This window comes from Orbicella faveolata, unplaced genomic scaffold (assembly GCF_042242905.1).
Source record: "Orbicella faveolata isolate gen_17 unplaced genomic scaffold, um_ofav_v1 contig_13, whole genome shotgun sequence".
In the NCBI taxonomy this organism is placed as follows: Eukaryota; Metazoa; Cnidaria; class Anthozoa; order Scleractinia; family Merulinidae; genus Orbicella; species Orbicella faveolata.
This window is the reverse complement of record NW_028301540.1, coordinates 15,247,501-15,273,682: the sequence shown is the minus strand read 5'-3', so window position 1 is coordinate 15,273,682 and position 26,182 is coordinate 15,247,501. Positions and strand designations below refer to the sequence as shown.

At 37.8% G+C, this 26,182-nt stretch overlaps 1 protein-coding gene, 1 long non-coding RNA gene and 1 pseudogene across 5 annotated transcripts in view; 2 read left to right on the top strand and 1 right to left on the bottom strand.

The window, feature by feature from the left end:
- The window catches only part of LOC110050413 (GATOR2 complex protein MIOS-like), a 40,743-nt gene that overhangs the window by 10,383 nt on the left and 4,178 nt on the right, over window positions 1-26,182 (top strand). For 2 of the 4 annotated variants that reach the window (XR_016206011.1, XR_016206010.1), the window contains exons 13-34: window positions 571-700; window positions 1,304-1,366; window positions 2,451-2,525; window positions 3,638-3,678; window positions 3,808-3,873; window positions 4,625-4,708; window positions 13,029-13,092; window positions 14,904-14,927; window positions 15,289-15,354; window positions 15,852-15,927; window positions 16,220-16,291; window positions 16,958-17,076; window positions 18,021-18,115; window positions 19,395-19,466; window positions 19,899-19,964; window positions 20,480-20,552; window positions 21,239-21,285; window positions 22,107-22,207; window positions 23,564-23,605; window positions 24,233-24,348; window positions 25,068-25,120; window positions 25,325-25,449. Coding sequence is in view for 2 of the 4 variants with exons in the window: in XM_089284764.1 (XP_089140890.1) it covers window positions 571-700; window positions 1,304-1,366; window positions 2,451-2,525; window positions 3,638-3,678; window positions 3,808-3,873; window positions 4,625-4,708; window positions 13,029-13,092; window positions 14,904-14,927; window positions 15,289-15,354; window positions 15,852-15,927; window positions 16,220-16,291; window positions 16,958-17,076; window positions 18,021-18,115; window positions 19,395-19,466; window positions 19,899-19,964; window positions 20,480-20,552; window positions 21,239-21,285; window positions 22,107-22,207; window positions 23,564-23,605; window positions 24,233-24,348; window positions 25,068-25,120; window positions 25,325-25,427 (1,648 nt within the window). In the remaining 2 variants the exon portion in view is untranslated. The remainder of the gene's footprint in view (window positions 1-570; window positions 701-1,303; window positions 1,367-2,450; window positions 2,526-3,637; window positions 3,679-3,807; window positions 3,874-4,624; window positions 4,709-13,028; window positions 13,093-14,903; window positions 14,928-15,288; window positions 15,355-15,851; window positions 15,928-16,219; window positions 16,292-16,957; window positions 17,077-18,020; window positions 18,116-19,394; window positions 19,467-19,898; window positions 19,965-20,479; window positions 20,553-21,238; window positions 21,286-22,106; window positions 22,208-23,563; window positions 23,606-24,232; window positions 24,349-25,067; window positions 25,121-25,324; window positions 25,450-26,182) is intronic. The other 2 variants (XM_089284764.1, XM_089284765.1) reach the window with 1 other exon arrangement.
- On the top strand, window positions 7,125-10,778 carry LOC149115213 (uncharacterized). Its single transcript, XR_016206012.1, has 2 exons — window positions 7,125-9,033; window positions 9,336-10,778. It is a non-coding gene; the product is annotated as an uncharacterized LOC149115213 (long non-coding RNA).
- LOC149115212 (uncharacterized) lies at window positions 11,707-12,418 on the bottom strand (annotated as a pseudogene).

The following is a 26,182-nucleotide window of genomic DNA, read 5'->3' as shown; positions in this document are numbered from 1 at the left end:
GAAAGCTGTATAATAAATCCTTTGTTGACCAAGCTTATTCAGTCAAGATGGCTGGATGTTGGCCTCATTCTTTTTTTGCAAGTTTATGGACATCAACTCCATCTCGGTCCATAAACACACAAAAAAAGAACTTGGCCAATATCCAGCCATCTTGACCTCACACTTGGTCAGTAACACATTTTATGTAGTGGAGCATGGAGTTGCATTGATTCTATGTGGAGCCAAGATAGAGTTCTTTTCTGATTTTTTAAGACTTTCACTGTTGCCTGGATGGAGAGAAATAAAAAACAATCATGTCTTTTGACGAGTGGCTGGGGAAATTAAAATGACTTGCTTAGAGACGGGGTTGGAGATGCCTTTGTTGTGATTTTTTATGTGTGTTAAATGTTTGTGTAAACAAACTTCTGGTCTTTGTCCCTCTCACTGATGTAAAGCATTGTGCACAGAGTGTAAGTTACTAGATTGTATTGCAACATGTGCAGCTGAAATGATGAGTGATTTTGACTGAGCATTGTGCTTGTTTGTGGTCAGGCTTGTATGCCAATGTTTTATCTCCTTAACATTATACAGTTAATGACAATGACTCAGACCTGTCCTGTAACAGCCATTGCATGGAGTCCAACACGATCTGGCTTACTGGCGACACTCGGTAAAGAAAGTCCTGTTGTACAGCTTTACGACATTCAACATACTTCAGTTGGTAAGTACGACATGTATAGTCAAGTTGATGTGTTGACTGTTACTAGAATCATGTGCAATATCTACACTTTACAAACTTTGAATTTCTTTATTGTTTATTGCTTTAGAAAACCACATGCTAAAAGCTGCACTTCTATTTAACAGTTAGATTATGAGTTCAAGATTTTTCTTGTGCGATAGTTGACGAGGGTGCAGCACAAGTCAACTGTCATGCATAGATATTAAGAGCAAATAATCTAATTGTTGTAGTATAAATCTACTAGTCATTCAAAACTTTATCTAAATTCTCTTTCCAGACACTTTAAAAGCGTAAAGAAGCAGCTGTCATTTTGTTAACAAGCACTCACTGCTATGCTGCTCACTATCTACAACAGAATAGATAGTGAGTAGTGTAGCCAATCAGAGCTACAGTGCTATAAGTGATAGAACATTGGTAGATTTATACTAAAACTCAAAAGGAATACAGAAGATGTTTTACTTCTTAAAATGATAAAGACAAAGAAATATTCAGTCAGCAATTCTTGTTTAGGACTAATGAAAAGAAAACATCAAAAGCGCTGTTAGCATTTAATGATGATTTCTTCCCTGTTATTTGTTGTTGCAGCATCTCCAGCTTATGGAGTTGGATATGAGACAGAGCCTTCATTCATAGAAAGGAGTGTGAAACGTAAGATCTTGTTCTTGACATTATCATTAAGTCTTCACAAGTGAGAATGTTTTTGTGTTAATTTTTTGTGCTCCGTTCATCGACATCACAAACACAAACACAAAAATTTGTAAACCCTTGAAGATTGTGAAAATATGCAAAATTCTTTTAAAAGATGTAAGAAACGTTTTAAGTTATATGTCAAACACAAGAGACAGTGTTTCATCAGGATATCCAAACACCAAGAAAAGAGAACAATTTATGACACATAGCATAGCAGATGAAATTTGAGGTGTTTGGATAGCCGATGAAACATTGTCTTGATTGTTTGATATATCTTCTCAATTGAAGCTGAGGAGTAAGCAGAAAAGTAAAATCGTAAAAATTTATGTTGATTAAGACCGCGTATCCAAACCTCCTTCACCGTTGTGATTTTCTTTGTTTTAACTTGATGAATTTTTAGTGAATTTGAGAATGACAGTTTACTTACACCTCATTGACCATTTTCAAATACAAGAACGACTGACTAGCTCATCAGTTTGAACAAATGTAAACAGGTTTAATGACTAAGAATGGGTAATCAGATCTACATACACAGTTCATTGACTGCAAATTTTGTTGTGTAAACTTGCCTCAAACTAAAAGAACATCAGAAACCATAGTAGGGTGTATGTTTAAATTATTAAAGACTGGTTTGCTATGATATGTGAATATTTTTCCTTTAGACTCAAAGGAACCCAGATAATGCTGTGTATGGCCATAAAATAATTATAGAGGGTCTGAAATAAAGAGAACACCACAGCCTTGGTTATAGATGCAAGATAATTTTGGAGCATTATTTGTGCATATTCCTTTGATGCGACATGATTTCGTGATGCTGAAAAGCCAGTTTTGTTGGTTTTAAATTTCCACATAAATACAGGATATGCTTTAGCCTTTCTAGGTACAGTAGTTAACCCTTCTAGCAAGACCAACCTCTCTCCTTTAAAAAAACCTTTTAAATTACTGTAGTACTGTAACACTCAAATATTAAAATTCTTTTTCTTCTTTGATTTGGTTTACTAAATGTCTACAATATGTTTTGCTTTTTCGCTTTATATGACAGCCTCGGGGAGAGCTGTATCTTCATTGTCGTGGCATCCTTCTCAAGAAAATCACTTGCTTACAATATCTCCATCAGGTGAGTTAACCTATTGTACAAACCTTGAGCTACACGGGTTTCCACTTGTGAAATACATTTTTCTTGCTTTAATGGTGATTCAGCTGATTTTAACATTGCTACTTCAGTTTTGTTGGCCTCACTGTTAATGAATCACAAATATCCAGAAGTCGACAAAGTTCTTGAATATGTGCTTGGCTAAGACACATTGCTGTACCTCCCAACTCAAATATGTTTTGCGATTGGAGGAGATCGTGTCACATTTGATGCAGCAAAATTCACTAACTCCCTAGGGCGAACAAAACTCGTTAACTCCCTAGGGAAACAACAACTTGAACTTTCCACTAGCATGTGATCAGCTCATGCTCCTTGAAACCGCAGCATTTTTTTTTATTATTATTTTTTGAGTTGGGAGGTATAACAAAACACTTAATGACTGGTCCCGTGGGAAACAGTGAGTTTTGTCTCCCCTTGACCTCAATGTTCCCCAAGGTGAGCATTGGGGTCTCAGGGAAACAAAACTCACTGTTTCCCTTGGGGCCAGTCATTAAGTGCTTATTATTCTCACTTGTCTCTCTTTCTCTGACCATTGATTATTGATATGCTGATGAGAGTCATCAAATTGCTAATTAAATGTAAAAAACAATGCAGGACACACACACACATAAGTAGATTATTATGTGTGAAAATCCTTCAGACATTACTCACCATCATGTACAATATTTAGAAATCTGACAGGATGGTGTGATTGACGGTTCTTCGCATTAGAAAGCTAGAATACTCATTGACATTTAAGCATATACTGTAAGAATCAAGACTTGTAGTTTTATTTATTGTCCTACTAGTAGTTTTTTGTCAGACAAACCTGGCTTAACACACTCGAAGTTGAGTTGAAATGAACTAGAATCCCATGCTGGGAAAGTGGTGACAAATTGCTCAACAAAACAGCTGATTTACGACAATATGCACACTTAGTGTATTTGTTGTTGTTGTTTTTTTGCACCCTGGCATGAAAATGTTTTAGACATGCAATGTAGATTAGTCTAAACTAGTTTTGTCTGGAATTGCATTACAAGTATGGAATGAAACACCACACCCTAGCTCTATATAATTTTATTTGCTTACTTTTGCAGGACTGGTACAAGACTGTACAATTTTTGAAAGAATATCAGTAGTGAGTAAGCTTTATTCATTACATGTGTAACTAGTCAAATCTAGTATACTTGTGTTGTTGCTTTTCCTTCATTATGGTCAATTGTTATTTTGATTAGTGTCATCTTGTTTATTTTTATTTTTTCTCTAGGCTTGGTCCCCTAGCTCACACCTTACTTGGGGGTGTGGAAAACATTTATTAGAATGTTCACAAAAGGTCAGTGTTCATGTGATGGATATGATTGTTATGCCAGGCATATTATCCTGAGGTCTGCTGGTTGTGATTACCAAGACTCAACAGGCCATTCTTTGCAAACTTCACAGTAAGAGATAACAACATTCTCTAAACATTCACTTTGATCACAGAATATTGCATGATAAGCAAGCTTGCAGAAATGGAAAGAGCATATTGAAAATAGCAAATTTGCAAAGTTTGAGGCCCCTGGCATTGAAGAGTAAGTTTATGTGACAGTTTGAATTTTCGGAAAATTTAGAGGATATGAATAAAAAATGTTGCCAGTGAGCAAGGTCTTTTTCTCCAACAACTTTTCCATACAAATCTTCTTAATCTTTTACAAATTCAAACTGTCATAAAATCTCATTCTTTAGTGATGGGGGCCTCAAACTTTCTATTTCGATAATTATTTTCGACATGCTTTTTCCATTTCTGGCAATCTTTAAGTTATAGTCCATAATTTTATGAAAAGTAGGTCGCATGATGGCCTAGCTGCAAAGGACCTCTTAACTGGTATTCATCGACTCAATGCACCCTTCTAATTTCTATCACTCCTGGATGCCCTGAATCACGCAACTTAAAAGTAGGATAAATTGTCACACAATATGACTGGAACTTTCATGCCTTTCACGACAAACCCTGGTGCACTGTTAAATATTTGAGTTCAAATACATCCGATAGTGTTACGTTCAAACTATTTAAAACTTTGTAACTTATTTTGTTCATGTCATAGCCTGCAGAGCTGTCTCTAGAAGAGGACATTTCATTGAAAATGAAGAGAAGAGCATTTGCTGGATATGGAATTGAGTTCCATAAGGTGAATAATAGTAATAAATTTGACTTCGGTCACGAAGCTGTCCTAAATAGCCATGATGTATCTCCTTACTCAGTCTGACAGGCTAGATATTTTGTGACAAGGTACCTTTGAATTTTCTTAATGACGTCAGTTGCTAATTTTATTGGTATATGAAGACAGATGCTGCTTGTAGATAAGACTAGCCTGTTCAGGCTCTCTGTAGATGCGGACAAGGAAAAAAAAAAAAGGGCGAGTAAGAGAAAAACGAGAGAGGACTAGAAGTGGAATGGCCTTCCCTTCCTCACTTAAGTTCCCCTCGTGTTTTCTCTTGTTTACCCTCTTTTTTCACTCATCCCCAACTACTGAGAGCCTGGAACAGGCTAAGATAACACTCAAAGGAATATATGGGAGCAAACTGAAAATTTATTAACCAGGCCAAGAGTGACCCAGTTCTGGCAATGGGAAATGCTTCTGTTTTTTAGGTCATCACAAGTACAAAAAAGTAGGAAACAATTAGCGTTACAACTGTCCCAGTTGATTATAAAACAGTTCCCTGAAACATCGCTAGCCAAAAAAACAGCAACCCAGTATTTCTCTCTTTATGGACCAAAACATCTCAAGCCAGCGATAGAAAAAATAATTCCTGATTCTCATCACTTATTAATCATTGAGCGACCAAGCGATTGCAATTTTAACTGCTTACAGCTTTCAATACTCTGTGCAAAAGCTGCAGGAGGTACTCCCAGAAAAATTGGGTGGGGATTTGCAGCCCACTTCCCAAAACCCTTTTTCTATTTATGACCAACATCTGCGATTTTCCTAACCCCATTACCATGTTGCACGAAATTTTTACTAGGCTCGATTACCAGCTGCTGTTCAGGAAAGGAGCCCACACTCCTTCCCCAAAGCCACAGCTGGATGCCTGAGGGTACTTTTGTTAGTCTTAGCCAATCAGATAACAGCCAGTAGATTTTTGTCGTGCATAAATTATCTCATCAGATCAATGGTAGGCTCTATTACCAGCCACTGTTGGGGAAAGGAGCCCGCGTTCCTTCCACAAAAACTTTCTCCGCCAAAAATCTACTCCAGGGGTGAAATTATACATACAAACCTCACATGTAGAATCTTGATGCAATTTAATTAAAACACTACAGGTGTAGCTACTAAAAAGTTTACAGAAGAGGATTGTCCAAAGGTGCTTTCAGCCACATGTGACTTTCTCAAGATCGCAAAAATTGATACCCAGCTCAAAAAGCTCAGTCTTTCACAATAATATTGCAAAATTTAGTCCCTGCAAAATACTGAAATATGGCTGATCTGCAAAATTAAACTCCCGCAAAAATTTAGGCTCAATTTGTGGCACAGTATCAAGTCCGGTCTACGTTCCTCCCCGAGAAGGAGGAACATGGGCTTCAGTGTGCAAGGCAGGTTAGGTGTTTGACAAAACAATAGATTGGTCATGTTGTCAATATAGTTGTGCTAGTGGGGTTCTTTTACTATCTGCTGTATCCTAAGGGATGTCTCTGCAACCATAAGATTTTCAAGGGGTTAGAACTGTGTTTGTCAAGAACTGCTACATTCTACATCTACACATGCATATGGCACGTTTTCAGGGTCAAAATTGAAAACCAACTTTTCCACCTTTTCTTACCTGCTAAGTAAAATGCCTGTCATTTCCTGCCTTTGAAATTAGACAGTACGCATCTCTTTTGACCTCCGAAACAATACATTCCGTGTTTCCTGAGTACTATAATGATAACATCCGGCATATTTTGACCTTTGAACAAAATTCTCTGCATTTCCTGACTTCTCTCGAATTTTAAGTCTGGCATGTTCTGACTTTCAATGTAATTAATCACCAAATACCATATTACTTAGTTTAAACATCTCAACTAAACATCCCATGCTGGCACCTGACAAGCAATTTAGTTCATAATGTAATCTCGCTGCTGAGCCGACATTCTGATTTGCAAAATTTGCAAATGCGTGTTTTCTGACTTCTTGATTCTACCAGGCGTCTTTTCCGTGTAGACCTGGAGCCTACAATAACACCAGAAGCATATCACCTAGAAGCGTTTAACTCTGGTTCAATGCTGCCGATTATTCCGAACCAATCAAATATAACTTCCTAATATGGAGCAAGGGCTCTCGCGTGGATATGTCATATACGTGTGGACTACTATGGTTGGCGAAATGGTGCAAAATTCACAAAGTTTATATTCATTCACATTTAATGTTGTTATTATTATTCATGAATATATTTATTCACATTCAGCAACTAAATTTATATTCAAGAGATATACTAATTCACATTTAACGACGTATTTCGTATTCACAAATATATTTACTCACATTTACGTGATGTATTCATTCACATTCAACGGTTTATATTCATTCACATTCACGATTGAAATATTGGTTTAACACAGTGCAATATTCATTCAACATTTTCTGCGCACCGCCTTCGCGCATCATTAGGTCCCAGCTCACGCTCTACAATTTCTGAACGCAATATGGCGGACGAAGGAAGCCTTATTATATGAAGGGGTAGAACAAAGACAAACGACCCCAAACATACACAACTGAACATAAACATTACATGGGCTAGAGGAGATAACAGACTGCTCGATGATTTCAGATGAGCAAGTAGATAATCTCGTACAACGTTTTATGAGTGATCATGGGACTTTGCTCGGGTATTCCTTGGTGACCGGACATCTTCGATCATTACAGGTCTCAGAGTTCAACAGGAAGGAATCAGGGAGAGTATTGACCGCGTTGACCCTGGAAACTCTAGAATCCGCTGGGCTGTCATAATTTCTAGGAGAGCGTATTCTGTGGCTGCTCCAAATAGCTTGTGGCATATTGATGGACACCATAGCCTGGTTACTGTCAAGCGTGGGGGTATTGATGATTTTCCTTTAATTAACCTTTAATCTTTAACAAGGTACTCCTAAAACTATGTAAAAAAAAATAGCATTGTCCTAGATTTGTTTCCCTCAGTGACGCAAAGGTTTGAGTGGCCATCAGGGTTGCGAAGTGATCATAGGAGTGAAAATGTGAGGGTGTCTTACGACAGCCCAGCTGATTCCAGAGTCTCCAGGGTCAACATGGCCAATACTCTCCCTCTTCCATCCCGTTGATTGATCACTCATCATGAAATTTAAACGTTCTACGAGATAGTCTAGTTGCTCATGCGAAATCATCGAGAAGCCCGTACTCCACAATACGATGTTTCAATGTCCACCTTGAAACAAGAAGCATTTGAGCTTTGTCCACGTGAAACCCGACAATCTTTGTTGCAGAAGGAAAATAAAAATTAGAATTAAAATATTTAGAGAGGAGGAGCGGGTTTTCATTCAGACCCTCTATCCTGGTCGAATTGGGATTTGGAGATGCTGTTTTTTCGTGGGGGGAGGAAAACCGGAGAACCCGGATAAAACCCTCGAGCAAGGCGAGAACCAACCACAAACTCATCGCCGGGTCAAACTGGTGGGAGGCGAGGGTCACCACTGCGCCATCTCTGCTCCCCAAGAACTACCTCCGACATTGAATATCGAGTTCAGAAGACCTCAGGGCTGGTCACAGAATACACTGTAAGGTTTGTGCAGTTTGATGAGTCGTCACAGTCGTATCCATTCTCCATGCAAAAGAAATATATTTCCCAGTATTTCATTCAGTGCTGCCCTATGATACTGACGAAAGGTTGTAATTGCTGGAGAGCTACACTCGAGCCTTATTTGGATGTTCTCTCTCAATCCTACTTCCGCGGTGTTCCATTCCCGTTCGCACGCTTGTAGGAGATCGAAAGTTCCTGCCAATGTAGCATATGTTTGGGGTCTTTGGTCTTTGTTCTACCCCTTCATATAGTAAGGCTTCCTTCGTGTGCCATATTGCGTTCAGAAATTATAGAGCGTGAGCTGGGACCTAATGATGCGTGAAGGCGGTGCGCAAAAAATGTTGAATGAGTATTGCACCATGTTGAACCAATATTTCGATTGTGAATGTGAATGAATATAAACCGTTGAATGTGAATGAATACATCCCGTAAATGTGAGTAAATATATTCGTGAATACGAAATACGTCATTAAATGTGAATTAGTATATTTCTTGAATATAAATTTAGTTGTTGAATGTGAATGAATATAAACTTTGTGAATTTTGCACCATTTCGCCAACCATAGACTACACCCGGACAGCAATGGCAGACACATTTCGTTGCAAGTTGAGAGAAGGTTGTTGTTTCTGGACCGATTTCTGCACTCATCATGAGAATCAAACGAACCTTTTCTAGGAGCTGCCAGTGTAATACCTAGGCCAGTTACTTGCCAAGTCTCAATTGCAGGTAAGCATTTTTTGCATCAAAACTAGTCAATGGAAATCATGCTATGCTGAAAATGTTTGTTTAGCACACACGCCTTCGTTTGCTGGATAACAGTGATCGGTATTGTGGATTATTTTTGCGGGATAGTCGAACTTCAAGAAAATCGGACTTGAAAATGTGGCTTTTCCCGTGATTTGTCATATGTTCACGCCATGATTGTGTGATTTTTACCCTTGTTTCATCACGATAAGTGAATATTTTTGTGGCTCGGCTTGTTCCCTTTATATCTTAATGACTGTTTTCTTGTTAATTTCTTGTTGTAGTACGTATGCCATCCATTTGTTTGGCCGATGCTCAAGGGTTTTGGATCCTGCTTTGGATACTAACTGGTCTACTAAACTGAGACATCATCTCATTTACCCTGCATTTACATATTCATTACATGTTTCTGCCTGTCTTGAATTGCTGTCTCAATCAAAAATTTACTACTCTTGGATGTTATTGTTCAGTCATTTTTGATCTCCCACTTCTGTACACTTGTTTTCCTTTGAATGTTGGCGGTAGTGGGAGACTCTACATAAGCTTAAATCACTAAATAAGTGTTTTATGTGAATTTACACATGACTGTCAACCCACCTGGTGTTGAGTTTAAAAAACATACTTTGTAATTAAATTACTATTTTCAAGTAGATACAAGTCAGTGTTTTTTTCATCTCCCATCTGCAATTTAAGTTACGACCACTGTAAATAGTATGAGGTCTATTATTTGTCCGAAACATTCTTTTCATGTACTTCAACTAGGCCTTTCCATTGAGCCCAATTTCCCTTTACATGGCCTCACATGAGGGCCCCTCACATGTACTGAGAACCCAGGAATGGACACACCGAGCAAATACAAGTTACATACAACAACTAAACACTAGGTGAAGAGAAATCTCTAACTCTCATCAGTTTAACATTGACATTGTCAATGACAATGACTGAGGCAAACTCATTAGTAGGCCCTTTACTTTAAATACATTCAAGCAAGTTGAGCAAGACCAAAATCATCTTTATCACACTTGTCTACAAAATGGATACATGCAGCACATTAATCTTGGATTTGTAATGTTATTTTTTGCCACTTACATTGGTTGCCCTTAACTTAGTGATTGTTGAAACAAACCATACCCTACTTCTACAATATTATTATCAATTTTCCATTATTTATTCATGTATTCATTTATTTATTTATTCCAGTCACTGCAATTTATTTTTGTTATTTTGAAAGAAACATCGCTCATTAGGGACTGTTCATTTTTTATGGGGTGGGGAGGGGGACAGCTGGTGGGATTTGATAAAAAGTACCTCTTCATCAGAATTGTTTTTCCTACCCCCTGTGTACCCCTAAATGTCTGTCATGACCCCCCATGAAAATTAAAAAGTAAAATCATTGCAGTCTGAAAAACATTGATGATTTTTCGCCAGTATAAGCAGTTTTGACACTGCACCAGTTAAGACATAAAAATAGACAAGGATCAGAGCCCCTAAATCATAGCTGAATTGCCTTGACTGTTTGACGAAAAGGAGTTGTATGGTCATTAGTGAAGGTTTGAGCGTATTTACAGGGTTCAAAGAAGGGTGGTCTGAGGGTATACTCCCACATGAAAAATTGAATGTTAAGGGCTTCAGGAATTTTATTTCAGGTATTCTAGCAGGCACTTATAGATGCTGTCATCACAACACCCACATTCAAATAGAAATAAACAAAGCCTGAAAAAAGCTGACATTGCCTCTTTTTAAGTTACTCAAGGAGGTTCAGCCATATTTAGTAACCAAATTCTTACAAGGAGTTTAATTCCTGCTGCAGGGTACCTAGCATAGCAGGGGGAGGGGGGGGGGGGGGGGTCTGGGAAGATTTTAAAGCTTCCTACAGGGATCACACCCTTTCCAGAAAAAAATTTCCAGGACTTTTCTGGGACTCAGATTGATTTTTCCAGGACTCTAAAATTTACATTATCAAGTACAACCTCCTCTCTTAATGCTTTTCCCTTGACGCAAATCTTCTTTATCATCATGCCCGAGAACTTCTTCCCTTTAGACGCCATTTTGAACAGGTTTGTTTTGCAAGAGATTCATGCGAGGAGTTCGCGAAGAGCGCGCTATGCAGAATTTCCTTATATGAGCAAAAATTGGAAGAGTGATTTTCATTGGTTGGGAAACATCGGCAGCATAGTTTAAAACAGATAAGGGAAGTTAAACGCTTCTAGGTGATATGCTTCTGATAATACAATTTGATGACTGAAAAGTGATTTTGCTGGAGGCTACGGTACACTTTATTTTACAAGGGTTTATTAAACATTCCTTGATGGGAGTCCATATTCTGCCACTGCTTGTTGGAAAAGGCCAAGAACAGTAGCTGCGGTATTCTTTGTTCCAGCCCTAAGATATACAGGAAGTCTTGAGTATCCATCAACTCCACCATGCACTACAATCTTCCATCTGAAATTGAAAAATACATGAGTCCATACTTTGCTGTCCTTTCATGGATTCTGTCCTTACTACCAACAATTAGTCTCCTTCGTAGCCATTTTTTGGGTGTCACACAATGCTTCTTTGGAGAGAGCGTTGGAAAGGAGACTAACCAACAACCACCTGTATTAGAAAACTAGGCGCAATAAATCTGAATAAATTTTATGTATAATCAATTACAAATAAGGTTCACCTGATCAATTTATGATTCCCGTCTATGTGCCATAGTGCAAGTGGCCCACTAACACAGTACACAGCTCTTGGTGTAAGGAATAGCCATCTCATTGCAACTCCCTCCGGATCTGTTCTTTGCAAGCATTCTCTGACTCTCAGCTGGGGCACATTTATATTGCACAACACTAGCTGCGATTGGACCCTCCGATATCCCGCTTTTGGAAAATCCCTATGAAAGGATCTTACAATGTTATCAAGGTCATTATCACTAATGGCTCTCCTCTTGTCGGTAATGGAGATATTGTACTCTCGCATACATCTTTTTATGGTACTCTCACTCACACCGAGGGCTCTGGACATGTCAGGTAAGTTGATTTCATAATCTGCAAGATATTGCGGCTGCTCCTGTGGAATCTCGAACCTAGTACGCCCAACTGTTCTGGGCTGGTCTGCTACTGCTGGGGAGGAATGATACTAATTCCGCCCTGCCTCCGACAACATTCGCGTCACAGTGGCAAGTGAGGGTCGAACTGTATCAAACACCTGCTTGTTGTCAGCAAGTCAAACCAAATGGCGAGAAATTTATTCCAATCGGAATAGAACATAATCAGCCACATCTTTACTGTGTCCTGTTGAAGTCTCCTTGCAAGGTCGAATAATGTGTGGCGAAGACTGCTCAAGAATTGCTCTTGTGCCGTCGACGCCATTTATAAATCCCCGGGAAAACCCCCATGGGTCCTGGCACTAGGTTGGCATTATGGGATCCAGGCTTGCATAGAAAAGACACCTGGTAGAATCGAGAAGTCAGAAAATGCACATTTACAAATTTTGCAAATCAAAATGTCGGCTCAGCGACGAGATTTCATTATGAGCTAAATTGCTTGTCAGGTGTCAGTATGGGATGTTAAGTTGAGATGTTTAAACTAAGTATTATGACATTTGGTAACTAATTACATTGAAAGTCAGAACTTGCCGGACTTAAAATTCAAGAGAAGTCAGGAAACGCAGAGAATTTTGTTCAAAGGTCAAAATATGCCGTATGTTATCATTTTAGTATTCAGGAAACACGGAATGTATTGTTTCGGAGGTCAAAAGAGATGCGTACTGTCTAATTTCAAAGACAGGAAATGACAGACATTTAACTTAGCAGGTAAGAAAAGGTGGAAAAGTTAGCTTTTAATTTTGACCCTGAAAACGCGCCATACATGTAGACATGCTTTGTTGGCCCCATCACACAAGTTTTTACTCCAAAATTATACATGTAGTTGCATGACGAGCTCCCTCCCTTACTTATCTAAATCTTGGCTAAACCTATATATATCAATTTACAGGAAGAAGACATAGCAAGAATAACAGCTGATCCCAAGCTTGTTAAGTTGTGGTCATGGATTTGCCGTATCCTTTTCAAAAAAAATAGAAACAAATCAAACATGGTGCAGTCTGACGTGTGCTGACTGAGGACACTGTTAACTTCCAATTACACTTTGAACTTGCTTAGAATCATATCATCTGAATATATAGTTAACTTGAACTGCGTAGGAAACAAAAACCAAAAAAATACTGGGGTTCAACCTAGCAGGGCAAGAGTCATGTTCAATCTTGCATGCACATTTTCAGACCTTCTCACTTTTTTATTTTTCATTTTAACTTGAATTCTAAAAACATGCTAAAAGTGTTTTTCAACTGTTGGTCAATATTGTTACTGTTTTTTAACTAACCACTGGGAAATGTTTTTAGAACAGAATTGAGACATCAGGGTATATTATCTTTTTGAGGTCGTGAGGTCGTGAGTTCAAGTAAAGTGATAGTAAATGGCTGAAAAAATGGGATCAAATCCTAGGGAAGTTGGCTTTTGTTTGAGTCAGGGAGGAGTTCAAGTTCCTGTCACCCAAGCAGGGTACGAAATTGCGCTTTCCTGGTCACCAATGCGACTAAAAATTTTGCACTGGCGACCAGAATTTCACAACTGGTCGCCAGTGGGCGATTAACTATTTCATGCCACGGTAATTACACAAACAATAACTTTGATTTTCAGCCAAATCGATTAAAATAAAATTCAAAGCCATCCGCCAATTGGTCACTTCCTTTTTACCTTTCCGCTGCTTTTGAAGTATAAACCGATTTTCCTGTTATTATAAATCTACCACAACATCTCACAGTGACGATCAGTGCGAAGCTTCGATGCCATGCTTTTTCAGCGGTTTCCCATAACATACGTATTGCGGGCGCAAGACACCACGTGCGTTCTTTCGCCATGAATATTTATCCAGGCGATGTGGTGTCCAAAGATGTTCTGAAATCTTTCCGTAATTTATTACAAGGTGGAGACGGAACATCCGCGAAGAAATTAGATGAAGATTTAGATATTCTCTGGGCGTCAAAAGGTGGAAATGTAGATCTGTCAAAGTGGTCAAAAGATGATTTCAGCACTGGTTTGATTCCTGATTACATCGATTGCAAATATTTTGCCGGCAAGCCTGTGGCAACCAAAAATTTTGGTTTGTGTTTCGCTGCAAAGGAAAAATTTTATTGACACTTTTTGGCGACCACATTTTTCCATTTGGCGATTGAAAAAGAAATTTCAGTCACCAGTTGGTGCCTGCCGAAAAAAGTTAATTTCGGACCCTGCCAAGATAAATTAGTGGGATTGTACTGGCCTAGTGGTTGAAGGGTATATTTGTCTCTGGATCTGCATGCCCACTGACGATTGTCAGTTTGGCATTGTTACTGTCACAGTGCCTCGCTACTGGTACCAAACTGTTAGGGAAACCTGACAAAATGGTGGAGAAAACCCAGAGGGAGGAACATTTCAAAGTAAGGGCTTATAGGATAGGATAGTATAGTAGAAATGATGGAAAGAATTTACGTACTCCCTAAGGAAGGAATTGGGCAAAAAAGTTTTCAAATCCAGTTACTTTGTCAATGGCAGTGGTGACAGTGGTAAACTAAAAGTCTTGTGAGAGCATACGGAGAAGCAGCACCTCTTCAACTCTTGCCACAATTTGATTTTCCAATCGACCTGCATGCATGTGCACACACATTATGACATCTGCAAGTAGTTTGTATGTACGACTGCAAATAACGAACTGAACTGTGCCAGTTTCTTTAATCCTGACAAAGGCAGTAATGCCCACAATTTTGGTTATTTTACCTGACAATTTAGTTCTAAAAAAAACTTACATCATCAAGCCTTAACAGTTGTTCAGGTGTAAAGTTCCTGAGGGAACAAGGTATGTTTAGTACTTTGTTTCTATTAGTATTGATTGTTTTTGATTCAAAAGTATTCTTGCACATTGGTGTTTGAAAGTAAATTACAAAAAACATTTATGGGGTGGTTATCGCAGGGAATAAGAAATGTGTTTAAAAGCCTGTTTCACAATCTCCCAAAAAGGACTTCTTTGAAAAAATGCACGATACCCTTTGTTTTGCCTTAAACACTTACTCTTAAGAAGCATTTCTATGTTTCTCTGCAATAGAAACATACAGTTCAGTTCATGCATCACAATCATAGTCCAAACTTGTTTTTCCCTTTTTATGTTGCTGACTGGTTACCTGATTTGCTTTGTTTTTGTTGTTGTTGTTGTTTTCCAGATAAATCTAAAAGCCTTAAATATGATGGCATCAAGTCTATTATGGGAGGAGAAAACAGTGCTGGAGGTATGTATGCCCTTAGTACCAGTTGTGTGCAGGTTGATTAAACCCATTGCATGCTAATCAATGAGCATGCCTGATGCAATACACCGAGAAGAGGTATCTACAACCACTGCAAGTGGCAGCCGACCAGCAGCGGCACACTGGAAAATAAGTCCTCTTTAGCAGTTAGTTATTTTCTTAAGAACCAACCAAACCAAAGAGGGAGGGAAGGGGATATGAATCTGCAACTACTGTACACAATAGCGATCGATCGATTGATTGATTGATTGAAGTAATAAGCAATAATGGATCTGCAAATTGAAAACCCTGATGGGCCACACCACAGGACACATATCCTTAAGGGGTAAGGTTCACTTTGTAATAGAATTTAGCCACATATAAAATGTTTTCATTATGGAAGATTAGTTAAATTATTATTATGTAACTATTATCCTGCTTAACTTCCAATTATGAATTGTCGCGAGAGTATGTATTTTTACTTTTTTGTTATTGTTTGACAGCTGTTTGTGCTCGAAGCAAAGCTGACCTGTATCAAGAACAGCGTCTTGTAGCCCCGGTGTATTTTAGTGATGAGAGGTAAGATTTAAACTAGCTTACAAAAACGTTTTTTAAGTGTCCTGTCAAACTTGTTTGGGGGAAAATACAGTGTAGTTAGTGTGACACTGTTACTGGCCTACCGGTAGTAAGTGCTCTGATGTAAAGTGCATCAGCATGTAAGCCTCCTGAAGCATTTGACTGCAGGCAAGCCTCTTGCAGCTAATTTGTAGTTTGAACCTTGGGTCCCAGACTTTCAAAAACAAATTCTAAGTAGCTTGTGTCATTGATAAATAGAATTGATAAAGATTGTTGTTACTTCTTGCAATTGTAGAAGGCTGGCTCTTTCTCTCTGTGGATGGGATTTTAAAAGTACTGGTGTCCCTCTGACGGAATATCTCAATGAGTAAGTTCAGACAAGGAAAACACACAGTAATAAAATATATCACATGAAGCTCACTAAAAGCAGAGTTTGGCTTCACTGTGAAGTGCTTGTAAAAATTTAAGTCCTTCTATATAATCACTGTTCTTTTCATAACCAAACCATGTTTAGATTCTTCATACAGTGTTAAAGGAGCATGGTCATGGTATTTTGACTTAATTTAGCCACATTCTAAATTACCTTTAAATTGAAGAAAACCTGCAAACAATAGTTTACTAAGATAGAAAAATACTATAGAGATAATAATAAACCATAAAGAAACAAGGATGTTTAAGGATGGAGACGATTGACATGGATTACAAACGACAAACTTAACAATTTTATGCTAAACTTTTCAAGATGCACAAACCGTGGCATAGTTCCTTTAAGACATAGTTAAGCAAACAGTTGCCAGTATTTAGATGTAAGAAAATGGACAGCCAGACAATATTGACTGTATGTATCACCAATGTAAGAAAAATACGCAGCTTTCATAAATTAAAATTGAAATAAAGATTAAGACATGCTTTTTGTGTTTCAAGAAATGCATGTAGTCTGTAGCAATGTAATGTCATTATCGCCAATGTGGTTTTCAAAATTAATTGAGAACATACTGATCTTTTGTTTTTGTGGTGTGTTTGTTTTAAACAGGCTGCAGGCAGCTGAACAGCATGAGAGAGCTGCAGCGGTGGCACTTTTCAACAACAAGATCCGAGAAGCTATTGAAATACTGAGCTCACAAAAAGCGAATAAAAATACGGGAGGTAAAGGTGAGGTGTTGGTTTACTTCTGCAGTTGGTAATCTTTCATGCTTCAGGGAGACTGCCTTTGTTTAGACAGAATTTCAGCATGACTGGGTCTCTTTAGTTACAAACCACAACACACATTAAGTTTGTTAAAACCAGTCAAATGTTACATACCAAACCAAGAGACTTCAGCTTGTTCTTTTCTATTCCTTCCCATTCTAGTCTTGTTGAATTTGAGGTTTTACAAAGGTCCCTTTTTTGAAGGATGCAACATGCTCCAAATTTAGCAGTTCAAGGTCACTATGTTGTGTTCTTCTGCATGACACTACACATCAAAGTTCCTTTGCCCACCAAGGAGTATGTATAATCAGGTACCAGCAAAAAGTTTGGGAAGCCTGACAGAATGCTAGGGAGAAACCTGTGATGGACTAGGCTTGCATCCTGTGTATCCCTGAGTAACTGTTCTCTTAGCTGTTTTATTCTTAAGAATTCAGAGCTGTTAAGCACCAAGACCTATGACGCAGCTAGGCTAAAAAGGCTTCACTACCCTTTCATACAGTGGAATTCTGATTTTCCAGCTGTCAACTTTTCAAACCTCCCAATTATTTGAACCAATGTCGTTCCCTTGACAAAAAAGTCTTAATAATATAGATTTACCCAATCCTTGGACACCCAGGGGCAATCAGTAGGGGAGAGGGAAAGTCCAAACAATGGAAAAACATTGGCACAACTCTCTCTTTCCAAAGTTTTTCCTGTTGTTTTGACTTTCCCTCACTCCCACTGACTGCTCCTGGGTCTCTGAGGATGAATGTACTCTAAAGTTGTCAAGTCTCCTGACTTTCCAACCAATTTCCATTCCCCTTGGTGGTTCAAAAATTCAGGATTCTGCTGTATGTAATATAACTTTTTTTTACCAATTTACTTTTACACAACCATTCAGTGTCTGATCCTTTATTTTGTCTCATCAGGTACAACACTGAATGTGGTTGCCATGGCACTGTCAGGTTATACAGAAGAAAAGAAGACTCTCTGGCGAGATATGTGCAGGTCATTGTGTGGTCAGGTGGGGTAATCATTACAACATTAGCTGATTACTGGATGTCTCTAAAAAATGCTTATTTAATTTTTAAAAATTTTTAGGCTGCCAAATCACTTTGCTTGAAAGTAGTAATGGTATAGCAGTTTTTCAGAAAGCTGCACAGATAACTGAGCATACAATGTGCATATACACACACCTGAAAGTTGAAGACATGTGTTTTGTATTGTAAGAAATGCATGTGGTCATGACAGCATTGTACATAATTATTGCATATTCCATTCAGTGATGTCAGTGGTTATCACATAGAAATTAATGTAACATACCGGTACATGTTAAGTAGGTTTGACATAATTAATTCTCTTTTTCAAGCATTAGGGTGTGTGGTTTGGTTGTCTAATGTTTACCACATCGGTATGAATCATTCCATTCAAGTTTCTCCTTCCACTGCAAACTGTTAAAACCATAACTTAAGTAAAATGCATGCTCTGATTGGTTAATTTGGTGTCTTTGTTTGTGGATGCATGCTGACAATAACTAGCACATGCTCAAGTCACATTTTGCTTAATATGTTACTGTGTAGGAGTGAAGGGTGAACACACACTGTTCTAAAACAATGGCACATAAGTATTACTGAGTTATGGATACACTTTGGAGGTGTGATAGCACTAAACAGTCTAGAATCACTCTTGGTTATCGCCTCAAGCAACTCTCACCCTTCTTCCATGCTTACCAACATCACGCATGTATTCACATGCTTGGGAGGTGTGATAGCACCAAAGATTCTAAAAAGTCTTGGTTATTGCCTAAAGCAACTCTCACCCTTCTTCCAAGCTTACCAAGCTCACACATGCATTCAAAACTCAACAGTGCATGCTGCATCATTAACCACTAGGGTGGCCTGACTTTAAATCTGGGTGGGTACTAGTGGGAATAAAAATCTTTGTAGTCACTTCTTGCTATGTCCGTTTTGGAACCCAGGATTATAGGCTATGGTAGACCAATGAAGGATAAAAGTGAAGAACAGTTCCTAGAGAAATCTGTCATCCAACAGTCACCTGAGAAATTGCTAATTGTGGTTCAACTGACAAAATGCTTACGGTTGGTTTACGGATAAACAGCTCAGGTTTTGCCAAATGAACGTCAATAGTTCATCAACTATCATTGTGAGGAGCTGTAGTTTCAAAACACCTGATGTAGGTTCTCCAATTTTTATGTGCACATCAAAGGTGTTAAAAAATAAGCATGAAGCAGTCTCATGATCTTGTCTAAGCTGTAAGTTTAAGTTGATCTATTTATATTGTAGATGGAGAACCCTTACCTTAGATCAGCATTTGCTTTTCTAACCACAGAATCTGATCACTTTGAGAGCATTTTGGTGAGTGAGTTACTGCCTGTCTTCTGTAAGTTATTTTCTTATGATATCATCCATAATGATTCAATTACATCAAAACTTATGGGCACCACATTCTGCACAAATAAGGATATAGTATCAGCATCTGCATACATCTGCATACATAGGGGAGGGGGGGGGGGGCTGCAAAGGAATATACCCATCACTGCAAGACTAAAGGATAAAAAAAAGGTGAGATAAAAAAACCTAATATATACATACTTATAGGAAAACCTGAAATCATAATTAAACTGTTGCAAGAGCAATCCTCAGTGTCTGAATTTCAAAATTCATGCCAAAGAACTTGCTGGAAAGACACTTACCTTTGAGTAGATTTGCCCAACAATCAGTGTCATTATTGTGTTTTAAGTCAGTGGTGGTTGCAAATTATTAAATACAGCATATATTTTCATTAAGGCTGAGGAAGGAATGGAAATTGAGGACAGAGTAGCTTTTGCATGCAAATACCTTCCTGACAATAAGGTAAGTTAAGCTTGTAATGAACAATAGCCTGGCTTCATGCAATCACCTAGATATCAGCAACAGATAAATAAGTGGATAGCATTGTAGAAGTCAAAAACTTGGACCAGCACAGGGCTGGAGAATAGAACTGCGACTAAAATGTCACAACTTCTGTCAAACAGCTATACTTAGTTGATACTTAAAAAAACACTTGAGCTGATCAAAAAAATTGTTGCACACCACAGAAACCATTTTATTTCCAGTCGTAATGTTCCAAGTTAAGGCTGAAGCTTATCTGTGCCAAAAAACATTCAGCAAATAACAACTTTCTTAAGCTACTGTTATAAAGACCATAAATGAACAATTATTGGAATTTCTTTGGCAAGTGTTTTACCTCCTTCATTTGTAAAAGAGACAATCTACTTGTTACTGTATGTCCTTGCTGCTAGACCTTTTTCAGTAACATATTTTGATAATGGATCTGCATTCTGTTGGAAAATTTAACAGTTATTCTTACTGGCTATTGAATATTTCAGTTGCTTCAATTCCTTGAAAATTTGTCCACAAAGTTGAGTAATGCTGGTGATTTAGATGGCATCCTCCTAACAGGTGATGATCACGTTTCTTTGTGGTTCGCAATTTGTAAAACATTTGGCATAAAGAATTGTGGTGCTTACAAGCGGTATTCCCAGGCAACAATGTTATTATAGACTTTTCACGTAACAGTTCAGGCAGAGTCCAGTTTTGTATAGAACTTTCGGAGAAAATTCTAAATTTTTGGTGTATGCACAGATCAATGACTTCACATTACATGTACGTAGAAAAAAAGTGAAGGCAAATGCCTTTCAGTCAAACAAGCCTAGGATTTGTGACAGAGTATGTAGAGATTACCAGTACTGAGAGAAAATATATTTTACCACAATCGCTACTAATTTCGCAATCTGATTGGCTAATTTGCCATTGTCAATAAGAGTCCAGACAACACTGCTTGCATCAGTGTGTCGTGCCCTTGGTCACGCTCTGAAGAAAACATTTTCTTTGACATTGATATTGTGTGTTGATATTGTCTTTGACGCTGGTATTGTGTTTGACCATTGTGATGACGCATATCATTGTTGCTGAGAGTACAGACAATGCTAAACCACAGTTGATTTGTTAATAATATCCACAAAGACTATCAGAACCACTAACACTACCCATGAAGTCCAGTGAGACTATTCCTTGCTTATTTTTTAACAGTTCTTTCAATGGCAGTTGTTTTAATTAAATTATTTCCGTCTTTACTTTTTTACTAGGAATTTCATCTGATGGAATTAACTTGCTTGAGAAGTATGTAAATAAGGTAAACATATTCATTTCGTTTCTTATCTCTTTTAATAATTTTCTATCTAGGCAGTGCACTATGAGTAGAGCAATAATGAAATTAATGCTAATTGCTCCCTTATACAAGAAAATCATAGTTTACTTTCATTGAGGTAATAAATATCCTGCACATACTACTTAACTTTATATAGAGATCAGCGTTTGTGGCAATTAAGTACCTTAAATTTACATTACTTCAACAAAGATGCCAACTTTAAAAAAAATCAAAATCCAGGACCCTTGACCCTTGAAAGTAGTAACTATTTTCAAGGGTCAAGATGGTAAAATCAGTGATCTCCTGGATTTTGATATTTTAAAGTGCCTACTGGAAGCTTCACTCTGAGCAACTGTTGTTCAGAGTCAAGCTGCCAATAGATACTTTTCATAAATGGCACCTAAATATTAATAACAATACTTTATACAGCCTAAGCCTCATGTTTGTGTTTCCAGACAGATGATTTTTCACATGAATTTGAGGCTTGGGATGTAGAATTACTACTATTCAAATAACACCGCCATTTATTAAAGTGTCCATTCAACCACAAGATGGGACTATCTTGCCCACTTAGGACTGTGTCCCACAAAATGAGTTGGTTCTTTGTGCCGTGCAATAGATCCTTTATTGACCAGACTTGTTCGCTCAAGATGGCTGGATATTGGCCTTGCACATTTTTGCATGGTTATGAACCTCAACTGTGTCTTGGTCCATCAACAAACAGAAAAGAACTTGGCCGATATCCAGCCATCTTGAGCTCATGCATGTTGGATAACCCATACATACTGCACGTGTTTTATTTACAGACAACCGATGTTCAGACAGCCAGTTTAGTCATAGTCAACTGTGTTCCTCACATCTCCAGTGAAGTTTCAAAAGATGCAAGAGTTTTATCTTGGATAGAAAAGTAAGACTAGTTTCCTCCAAAATAACTGATCAATCTGAAAAAGTAATGTTGTAAAGTCACTCAATCTTGTTTTAAAGGTACAATTCCACCTGAATGTCATGACCCCTCCCCCCCTGACTCTAAGGATTCGACAGTTATTGGTAGTGAAGCAATATGTTGTTCCAGAAAAAAATATCCATATTCCATCCACAAGGGTTTTTTTTATTTGAGATCCCCTCCCCCCATCCCTCTGCAAATTCCAGTTTCAGTTCATACTTTCTTTTAAAACTTTGGTTTTTGAGCCACTCCTCCCCCTTGGAATTTCCAATGACCCTCCTTGGGGTGGGTATGGATATTTCCTGGAACCACACAATAATGTCAGGTACTGTATGTGAATGAAGTCATATGAGTTACCTTGGTGAAATATGACAGTGGTTTTGTTTCCTTATTCTTTGTTTTTTCTTGTACAGTGGAACCTCGATTTAACGAACCTTTGTTTAACGAAATCCTCGATATAACGAACGATATTCTATGTCCCGGCCAAAGTTACAATAAAATGTATGGAATAGAACCTCAACATAACGAACCTCGATATAACGAATTCTTTGATATAACGAACATAATCCGGAAGCCCAAACGTAAAATCTACCTCGATATAACGAATTACAATGTTTCCTTGTTTACATAGACAATTTTCTGTATATCCTCTATGTTGCAACATTTTTAAATCGCTACTCTGAAAGTGTCGTTCTTTTGTAAACAAAAGCTGCACGTCTGCTCAAAAGTGAAAATAATTGATACTGAAAGCCACTCAAAACGCGGCACTTCTGGGTGACGAAAATTGCATTGAATTACGTGACAGAAGTTAACTATGACCTCGATAAAACGATCATTTTGGTCCTTTCCCCTCAAATTCATTATATTGAGGTTTTCGATATAACAAACCCTCGATGTAACGAACTAATTTGGCCGGTCCCCAGCAACTTCGTTAAATCGAGGTTCCACTGTATTGTATGACTTTGCCGGAAGAACCTTGCCATAATTCTATGTTTACTTGTCTTTTGAACAAACTCAGAAGCTAGGTATTGGAATAGTAGAAGCTACAGGAAAGACTTCTAAAAGAAACATACATGTAGAAAGTACAGTTGGACCTTGCTAATAATTAGAATTTTCCAGTAATTTCGAATTCCCCCTTATTTTGAACTCAAAATCATTTCCTCTTGATTTGCCCTCGTCAGTCAATCATTTACTATTGGCTATTTAAAACTATTTTTTGTTTCCCCAGTGACAGTTTAAAATAGCAGGTTTCAACTGTAATGCACTATTCTAGGAGCTAAGAATCAATGTCTCATCGTAATATCAAAATATTAATTTTAGTTATAGAAATTTGCTGGACATGTGGAGACTTTGGCATCAAAGGTATTTTCCATTTAGGCAAGAATATTGAATGAGCAGTTGACATTTTCTTCCTGCTATAGGACTAAACTCGCCGTAGTATGAATTAGCAAGTTCTGTTCTGACTGCTACATTTTGTTAACCAGTTACTGTAACTAGTCAACTGTGACTGCTAGTAAACCTGTGGTATTCATTTGGTAGTTTTATTTCTTCTCAACATTGTTGCTTCAATATAATTTGTTTCCAGATTGACTCTACCAAATATGGGTTAGTATTTGAAGTTTGGGAGAATGAGAAATACAATGGGAACACAAGCTGTAGCCCAGTGTTTCCACAGCATTTGAGAGCCTCCCAAACTTTCATGAGTGTCCCTGTAGCTCGATAGAAATATTACATAATTTTACATCTTGTTATGCCACATAAAATTGAGTCTATCTATATTGAAATTAAAGTTTGAACTGCCAAGCTAAATTTACCAGTTGGTTTTCATTTGCTCCCCTTACAGTTTAAGTGCTATATTGGCAGCAGGTGAATAAAAAGAAAACAAGGAAAAAGGAGAAAAGAATAACATGTAATATGTGTTTTAACATAAGGGAAAATTTGGTTTCTTTGGTGTTTTTTGATAAGTAAATAATAACCTGTATTTTTCAGGTCATTGTTTGATATCCATTATAACCAAAAGGATCCATCCCAAAAACCTCCTCAACAGGTGTTTGTATCATGTAACTTTTGTGGAAATTCTATCCTCACTAACATGCTATCAACAGGTGAGTGTTGATTTATCTGAATGTGTATCTCAATCTGTTTACATCTTCAACATCAGATATATCTTACGCCAGAATATTCCTCTTGTGAACTTGAGGACTTTATCAAGAATTTGTGCCATCATTCCAATGTATGGACATGTAGAGAAACCAAGACTGTCTGCCCAAATTTTCACTAGTTGTTGAAATGTGCAAGTTACGGTGCTGAGGTGGGGTTTGGAAAGGTATGGTATGGTTTTTCAGCCATTTTGGTCAGAGATAGCCCAAGACTTTTTGACATTTTTCTGCGAGACCCATGAAATTCGACTAAAATTTTACAAGACCCAGAGTTTTTGAAGGACCATTCACCACCCCTAAATAGGGTCTTGATTTTGGTCACAAATTGGGATGCAGGAAAAAAGTTCCAAAAATTTTAGTGATAGGCAAAGGACCCCTGAAAAGCAAAAAGAACTTTCAACTCCTTGGAACTGGGGCTCTCTGAGGGAACTCTGGGAAATAATCTGTAGCAACATAGGTTGCATTTAAAATGGTGTTGCATGATGTTATGTTGTAAAATATTAATCTTTTACAAATAAATTTTTAAAAAATAAAATAAAACAATAAAGCACTGTTTCACGTGCATACTTTGGCAGTACGTTATTAGCTGTAATATTAAAATGTAACCTTTCAAGGGATTTTGATATGGTGCTGGAACTATTTGATGGTACTTTGCTTTTAATCAGGTACAAGACCAAGAAAACTTGCACAATACTGCAACCCATCAAACAGAACAAAGGTAAAAAAGTAGGCCTTGATTGTTGTCAAAGAGTTACTGATAACATGGATTATCTACCAAAAAATTTGTGTTTTAATTTGTGTTTGATGACAAACACACCACTTTTATCATTACTTTATTACAGTTATCATTTATCTTTGTCTTGTGAGAAAGTCATTGACAATGATGCCACTCTCACAGTCAATGTGCTATGCTTTGTTGTAGATTATGGCTTGTCCTGGCTGCCGTAAACCTCTTCCTAGGTGTGCACTCTGTCTGATTCACATGGGAACACCTTCATCACTTTCACAGAAGCAATCAAATCAAGGTGACTTGCATCAGTTTCAACCGTAAGGACCTATTGTTTGACATATGTTTACTGCGCCTTTCAATAACATGTGGACTCTAAAATTCAAAGCTCAACCGACAAATGCGTTTTTCGCTACCATTAATCAAATGTTCGGCAGCTCCTGCCAGCTTCCAACTACTGCCGAACACTGTTTCATCGTCTGAACTGTGCTCAACGATTTGATTACCTCGCACGCAGCAGTAGTCAAAAAATGTATTTCTCGGTTGAGCTTTAAATTTTAGAGTTCGCATGTTATTGAAAGTCACAGTAAGTAGCGTTTAAACTTCTGTTAATAATCAAACTTGTTGCACTTTGCCGAAACTGTGGTCTAAATTAGCTGAAGCTCATCCAGGTTGGAACAATTCAATTTAACTATCCACCTACAGATGTAATAGTAGTTTACATGGTTTTCACATGACTTGCAGAGCCTTTCACTAAAAAAAAAAATAATAAAACAGGTTTTCTCTTTCAAAAGTCCTGGAAATTCTCCTTGAATTTTATTGAAACATCCATGTCTTGAATATTTGATGCAACCTTCCATACAGTTTTGAGTATTTTGTAATTTGTGTACACCCCCTCCCTCCATCTTGACAAGCTTTTTATATGTGGTCCGGACAAACAACGGACCATTAATATTACGTTATTGCCCATGAATAACTCAATCTCAATCCTCTAAAGTACCCTTGGGTGCATAAGGCCGTTGAATAGTCCTTGAAAAAGGTGAATGTCTAAAG